The sequence below is a fragment of the Berghia stephanieae genome, chromosome 7, assembly GCF_034508935.2.
Source record: "Berghia stephanieae isolate SIO BIC M18660-M18661 chromosome 7, UCSD_Bste_1.3, whole genome shotgun sequence".
Lineage (NCBI taxonomy): Eukaryota > Metazoa > Mollusca > Gastropoda > Nudibranchia > Aeolidiidae > Berghia > Berghia stephanieae.
In genome coordinates this window covers 29,702,880-29,711,046 of record NC_088366.1, presented here as the reverse complement: position 1 = coordinate 29,711,046, position 8,167 = coordinate 29,702,880, and the positions used below count along the sequence as shown (strand labels likewise).

The 8,167-nt window shown below is 36.0% G+C and overlaps 1 protein-coding gene across 1 annotated transcript; it reads left to right on the top strand.

Annotated features, from left to right (window-relative positions):
- The first annotated feature begins 5,769 nt into the window (after window positions 1-5,769).
- LOC144976209 (MFS-type transporter SLC18B1-like) lies at window positions 5,770-7,792 on the top strand. Its single transcript, XM_078920393.1, has one exon. The coding sequence runs from the start codon at window positions 6,009-6,011 to the stop codon at window positions 7,416-7,418; it is 1,410 nt and encodes a 469-aa protein (XP_078776519.1). The 5' UTR covers window positions 5,770-6,008; the 3' UTR covers window positions 7,419-7,792.
- Window positions 7,793-8,167: the final 375 nt, after the last annotated feature.

Here is an 8,167-nt window from a genome sequence, read left to right as displayed (position 1 = left end):
TGATATTTACCAGTACACTACCATTTCTAAAGCATAACGACACCACCCGGCGATTATTTCCCATTTCAATTAAAAAAGACGAAAGCCGAAGTATTAACAAACAGCTGTCTTATGATACAACCATTTGATTTATTAAACATTAAATCGTTTGTTTTGATAAACGGGAAACCAGGAGTATCTGTATCTGTATGGTTGGTGCCGAAGAAACCAATGGTCTGGTTGTATTTCAGCGGTGTCCTCATTGGGCGCGGGCCCATGTCAGTCGGGCCTTGAAATCGTTTAGGTGTGGTGCCATGATGACCAGTTCATCCAGCCTATTCCACTCCGAGATAGTTCTAATGAAGAAAGATTTTCTGTAGTTTTGTGTTCTTGTCTGTGGGATTTTGAAGCAGTTCGAATTGTTTGTGGCGTATCTCTCAATGGGGTTTTCGGATATGTGGTTGGCAAAAGTGAGTGCTCGGATTTTTCTTTTGTTTGGTCGTGGCGTGAAAAAGGAGTCTGCCTTTATTGATGGTATTTGATCTGATATAAGTATCTGTTATAAGGTGTATTAATAATCATCTGTCATATGTTACATCTATTTGTTTACTTATACGTTTAATTACTAGTCTAGATAAAGGGGAAACCCGGCACATTATCAACCATCTTTCTGATATCTTTAATTCATTTAAACATTTATTCTCCGCTTTGTTTTCATCTTACAGCTGCATAAGTCTTAGTTATATGTGTCAGTGAATGACATAATCAGTCGGAAGGTGAACATTTTGGATTTGCATTTTTTTTTGCATTTTCTGAAAGAATATGCTCCTCAGAGCATTTTAATCTTTATTCGAAGTAAATCGGGTGATTTTTCATAGAGTTATGGTCAGATGTATGGGAAAGTGAAAGATATCCAGCAACTTTTCTCAAATTTCATACTTTTTCAACATGACTAGCTGTAAAAAATATTTAGAATTGAAATTAAGCTTTGATATTTCCCGAAGATTTACAAAAAGGGTTGATTTAATCATTTATGACAGGAACTCAATTTTGATAAAAATTGACCTTCTAACTAAACTTGGCAATATCTCAGTTCAAACCTTTTCACCATCCGACTGATTATGCCATTCACTGTAACATATTCAACCAAACATATCAGTCGATTCATCGTTGCATCAGGAATGCTTTGTTGTTACAAAATGGGTGAGATGGTTGAGTTGATTAGGCATTGTACTAATATCCAGTAGTTCCAGGTTTGATCCGGGCAAGTCCATTGTCACTAACGTGGCATTCAGAGACATTAAAAGGATCATAGATTTATATTGCAGGATACCATAAAGAAAAGAATGGTGGTTTGCAAAGCCACTCTACACTAAGAACATGTTCCCCTGGAAAAAAAATTGCTTTTACTCGGTAACAAAAAATGCTGGAGCAAAATCACCCTGTCACTGACGTGGCAATTTGTGTATGCCATCGTTTGGATCACTTGCTTCTGTTGTAAATCTCTCTGATTTATATAAAGCTAGGAGCTTGGGTTTAACTGAGAAAGTCCAATAAATCATACTGATTTAGTTGATATTAACAAAGGAACGATGCCAACTACATGTTAAAAGTTTAGTCTGGCTTTGCTCTGTCACTGACGTGGCAAAAATGAAAATGCAATTTTTAACACATTTCTTTTCATATATTAACATAATTTTAGGTTTCAAAATTGAATAAAACAATACCAACAGTTTAGTGCACCTTGTGGTTTAATTTCAGGAACAAAAATTGTAATTTTTAACAAAAAAGATATAAATTACAAACATCTTGCAATAAATCTATACATAACATAAAAAAATTCGTGCTTTGTCCAAAACAAATGGCAAAAATCATCAAATTAACTTCAATTAATTCCCCAAACCTGTTACAAAATTAAAACATAATATTCTCTTTCATTGTAAGTACTTATATTGATGAGCTTTAGAAATAAAAGCGATTTGTTTTGGACAGAGATCTTTGTAATTAACATGGCACAATTAATTCTTCCTCCTCGTTCTATCCACAATTAGTGTTTTCATTAAAGATTCCCTGCATTGCCAATGGAGATAGTAAAATTGAACTTGAACTGAATTTCAACTATGTCAGAAGAGAAATACACGTCATAAATGTCATTTGCATCACCTTTCACCACAAAAGTCCTTAAGAATCAATTGGTTGTCCATTGTTGTGTGTAATACATCATCTGACAGAGGAAGTTGACTGTTGCTCTTGTTATCCTAATGATCCTGAGCCTAATGGGTCGTCATAATTTAATTTTCGTATTTCACTGCATAATTCTCTGAAAAAAACTTCATGAAGAATAATTTGTCCAGAGCTCAAATTTGCCTGAAACTTTTTTTTTCTTTTGTGAATGCTGAGTGATTGAAATGAATGAATCCTTGTTTTCTTAAGAGCCTAAGTTGTATTTTGCGTAAATTCTTTTTAATCAGTACCCATACCATCCTCTCTTTCTTCCTTCTTGGTTTATTTCCCCATTAAAACAGATGGTAGACGATTCTATCGTCTGCTGGCCAGGTAACTTTGCGATGGTTGTGTGTTGAACCCGGGATCTCCAGTAGTCGGCGAAAGAGAGCTCTTGTAATGAATGACTTGAGTTTGATACGAATATTTTGTGTTCGTGGATAGCTCATACGGTAGAGTCACGCTCCCACCGGCCAGGCGGAGCTGTCGTACCAATAAATAAGGTCGCAGGTTCAAACCCCATCACCGCCGCGCTATTGTCTTCTGGCACTTTTCTACTCACTTCATCTCTTGTTGTTACCAACATAAGTGTCTGCTCCGCTCAGTTTTCTGAATTAAAAATTCACCCCATATACCGGAGCATACTCAATGTCCCAATTGTTTCTATGTTATATGTTTGTGTTGAGAATATTAGCTATTAAGCTTAACTGCTGGCCAGGTAACTTTGCGATGGTTGTGTGTTGAACCCGCGATCTCCAGTAGTCGGCGAAAGAGAGCTCTTGTAATGAATGACTTGAGTTTGATACGAATATTTTGTGTTCGTGGATAGCTCATACGGTAGAGACACGCTCTCACCGGCCAGGCGGAGTTGTCGTACCAATAAGGTCGCAGGTTCAAACCCTATCACCGCCGCGAAAATTGTTTATTCTCCATTGTCTTCTAGCACTTTTCTACTCACTTCATCTCTTATAGTCTGATAGAAGATGTGTAGAAGGAATCGAAGTGGTTATTTGATTTTGGTAGCGGAATCGTCATTCGATAGGAATCAGTGCATCAACAACTAGAGACGACGGTTTTTCTAAGCAAGTACTGCAACTGTATAATGAAGAGGAAGATGAATTTGGTTTTCAGATAGAGTCACAAAATAATTGTTTGCTGTCAGTGTTCCTTGAAAGACTTTTCTTGATTCCACTAACATGCTTGATGTTTTCATGATACACACAGTAGCAAACATTTTGATATGAGCTAAATATGTGCTAGGCACCTGGTAGCAAATTTTGATTTGCCGATCTTGAAATCAAGTTTTTTAGGTTTTATAATGGACTTCTTTCACAGTTGAAAGTGACAGCTTCTTTTGCTTCCTTTGTTTACCATCTTTAGTTCTGTCTGTTGTGAAATTTTTACCAGTGACCAGGAGATCATATCTCATTCATAAAACTTCTGAACTTCAATGTCTAGGGTCTATCCACTTATCTTAGTCTTAGTGGCTGAACTGTCTGCTTTTGAAAATTTATCAGCAAGAGCAAAAACAATGCTGACTTTCTACATGAATTGGTTGGTAGACTGGATTTAGCTTTTGACAAAGCACTTACAAATGCTTGTACAAAGTTGAAAGCTTTTTATTTTAGAGCCGCTGATTTTTTTGATTTTTTTTCCTCTGTTGTTGCTCTGAATGCCACTTCTTTTTCTTTTCACTACTTTTTATGCTATATTATTTTCTATTTTTAATCTGATTTAATCTGGAGTTTCTCTGCTGCTGTTTATTCCTTTCCTTAATCCTGAGTTTCTCCTCCTCCATCAGGCCCATTCTATTTTATCTCATTCTTTCTGTTGAGGTAGTTGATGTCATAGTTCGGTTGAAATCTGGGAAAGAGGGGCAGACACACATTTTATACATAAATAACCAACAGAAACCCAATGATTATCAATACATTTTAAAATGTCAATGACTCCCATGTATTGTTGTTAATATCTTATGCATGGGACAATTACTTTTTAACAAACCGGATGTTTCGTTATTTAGTGCCACGTTAGTGACAAAAAAATGCGCCTCGTCAGTGACGGTCCCTTTTGTTTTTCTGATCATTTTCTTCTTACCATTTACTGGTAACCAAATAGTAAGATCGATATTTAAGTGTACAAAAAAAGATAAATCAATAAAACCATTGCATCATTATGGAAAAAAAATGATGTACTTTTTTTGTCACTCACGTGGCATTCATCTCTCGGGTAAGTTGTCAAGGTTGATAAAGCAGGAACATAATAAAATGTCATCACGATCTTTTGTAAAGCTGTCACCAAACCAATTACCTAACAAATCATACATGTATTTTCATTTATTAACTTACTCTAAATTACACAGCGATAATAAAACAAAATCAATTTACATTCACTTACTTTAATGTCTGCCACATGTGCTCCATATTCATTGAGTTTTGAAGATGAAAACTGTAGGATAGCGCCGTTGTTTTTTAAAAAAATTAAAAATTCAACCATCCTGGATGGTAAAAAGTACAATTAGTTTCCCTGAAGCAAGAAACAGCTCTCTGTCATTTACACTACGTCTGACGCCTGGGTTATCTCAATCATTGTACGAGATAGATAGACCATAACAACCAACGTCTACATATTTGCAGGCCTGATTCAGATTGTTATGGGCTCATTGTTGTAATGAAAATGTCCTCAAACCAACTCGAAATATTGTCTATTATTATTATTCTTCTTCTAGGTTCCATGCCTGGTCCAGGCTTCGGATACTGCATGAATTATCTCTCTCCATTCCTCCCTGTCTCTTGCTTTTTCAAACAGCTCTTGGATTGTTAGGTTGGTGAAGCCCTTCAGTTGGTCTATGAGTGTTTTTCTTTGTCTCCCCCGGGCGCGTTTACCAGGTATTTTTCCACAACTTGCCAGATATTCATTATTATTATTACAACAATGTTAAATCAAACTCATAATTGTATTCGGTTATCAGAACTGCCAATATGAGCACAAAGCTAGCAAAAACGTTCCTCTTGGTTTGAATGAAAGGAATCGTATTGTTACTATTATTGCCGTAGTGAGTTAATTAGAGTCGGAATCACCGGAATTAATTAATAAGTAAAAGTATATTTATGTAAGCCTGTTTTTGTATGCTAATAAGCGAAATGTGTGATTAAACAGCGGAAATTTTATATCCAGGTATGATAATATTTAATTATATTTTTCATAATGTATAGATATCTAGTTGGGTTGACATAATTGAATGTTGTGCCATAAACTTTGTTTAGCAATTAAAATGCTCAAAAACAGGACACTCGTTTTATCATACATAAATAAATTTCAACATTCACATACGCAGTCAAACATCTGGTGTGTTAAAAGTAATAATTCAATTTCCCCGCACACTGTGATCTGTTTTGCAAAATTGGTAGGAGTAATAAAAGTAACAAGGATAACATGTGGTAATGTTAATTTGTATGCTAATTATAACGTTGTATGTGGTTTATAATTGTGAAAATACGTCTGTCTAGATATGGTGATGATAGGTTTGTAACTGAGTTTGACAAAAAATATTCATTGTGACACGTTTTTTGTAATTTCAAATCAATACTGAAAAAGTGAATGGCTTGATGTAGTGAAAGCTATGTGTGCAATAGGATATAATGAGGACTAACCTACTTTGCGCTGATAGGCAAATTTGGATTTTCTATTTTTGATTCAAAGAACTGGCAGATATATTTTTTTCAATACGGTTCGAAATTGCAGCAGGGTCTTTTTCTTTTTCAAAGTATTTTACAATCATTTGATCGTCAGATATCAAGTCAGCTATGTCTGCATCGGAAAGTGAATCCCGTGCATTTGCCGGAAAGACAGTAGATGGGTCGCCTGAAAACCAAGACATCGCTCATAAAGATGGACACAGCAATGGTCAAATATCTGCACAAAATGCTACGAGTAGTTCTTTTAAATTCTCTAAAATGTTAGAAGGAAAAAAAGTGTTACTCATATTTTGCACTCTTGCAAATTTCCTTGGTGGAAGTTCCATATCCCTTCTTGGGCCTTTCTACGTCTTGGAAGCACAGAGGAAAGGCGTGTCTTTTACAAAGACCGGTTTTGTCTTCGGCATTTACCAAATTATAGTGTTTCTGGCGTCACCCATTATAGGAATTTTTATGACGCAGATTGGAGTGAAATTCGTCTACCTATCAGGAGTATTCGTGGGAGGTTGTTGCGTCATTCTATTTGGACTCCTAGACAGAGTACCTGGTGGAACAGCTTTTTTTGTAATTTCTCTCTGTATCAGGTTCGTTGAGGCATTGGGTTTTACGGGATTTATGAACGCCTGCATGACCATCGTATCTAATGAATTCCCGGACAATGTCGGCACTGTCATGGCTCTTTTAAAAGTCGGATGGGGCCTCGGGTACATGTTTAGCCCAGTCATCTCAGGATTTTTGTACGAGATAGGTGGTTATGAGTTACCATTTTACTGTATTGGAATTCTGAATTTACTCAATGGCGGTTTTATGGTCCATTTTCTGCCTGATTTACGATGCAGAGGTAGTGAAATCGTACAGAAAAAGTCATATTTGAATCTATTGAGTAGCCCTTTGGTTGTTATTTCAATGATTGCAGTATTCTTAGGTCTTGTTGGTACAAGTGTTGCTATATCTACACTATCTGAATACTTACAACAATTTGATATAACTGCCTCAGGAGTAGGAGCCATGTACGCCATCCCGGCCACGTTGTTCATTTTGATGACGCCCATTTCTGGATACATCACAGACGTCAGAAATCACCCATGCGCATTGATCGTTTTTGCATATTTCACAGCGTGGGTTTCTTGGTTGTTGTGTGGACCAAGTCCTCTGCTGCCATTTATCAAGGCCAGCCTTTGGACAATTGGAATTGGCCTTTTCTTAATCGGCGTTGGTCTAGGGTGCATACAGGTTCCAGCTATGAAGTGTATGATCGATGGAGCCTTGGAGTTGAATTATGAAAAAAATGCAGAGACGTATGCATTGGTGTCTGGATTGTTTAATTCTGCTTTTGCCTTGGGTGGATTTACAGGACCATTTGCTGGAGGTGCCTTGGTCGAAAGATTCGGATTTTCTATTGCATATACAATAATTGGGTTTGCTAATCTTTTTATGATGCTTATTTCTATGGGATTCTTCTTTTGTCGGAGTCTGACACGTCGGAAAGAGATAGACTATGAAATTATACACGAATAAGGAATTTCTAAATTTATTTCTTATTTTTAAAAAAATGAAACTATAGACCAATAATGATTTTTCAAAAAGAAGTAAAATAACTGTCATGAAATTATGTACAAATAATGAATGTATTTAGTTGTAGTAAACCACGTCAGAATCAGAAAGAGTTGGAACTACGGTAGACGAATAATGATTTTTGTTCTTTTTTATCAAATAACATCCCCTGGCTGTTCTTGACCTTACTTCTTTAATTTGACACACTAATAATACATAATCATGTTCATAGCATGGGGTAAAGGTCAATCTTTAAAAAAAAATATTTTCCTCTCTCTTGGCAATCAAAACATGTCTGCTTTTTTTTTTTCTTAATTTGATATTTGTTCTTAATTTTTATTGGTGTATTTGATAAAGAAAAGAACTTGAATTATCTATTATCTTTGTTTTGTGTAACTGATACTTTATATGAGTAAAAATTTAATTTCCATTTTCTTTGTACACTACCTATACGACATTCAGCGCATGGTTTTGGTTATCGTCGACGTGCATTTATTTACAAGTCTGCGATAATGATAATAACCTATATTGTCAAAGGGGGTCCCGATAGCTCAATTGGAAGAGCACTCGCTTCACATGCAGTGATTGAGAAACTGAAACTGGTTCTGTTACATCTGGAGGAAGTACCTGTATGGCAATAGACTAGCATTTCTAGCCAAAGGATAGCAAGCAATTGCTATTGTCCGATTCACGCTGTAGTAGTAGTAGTAGTA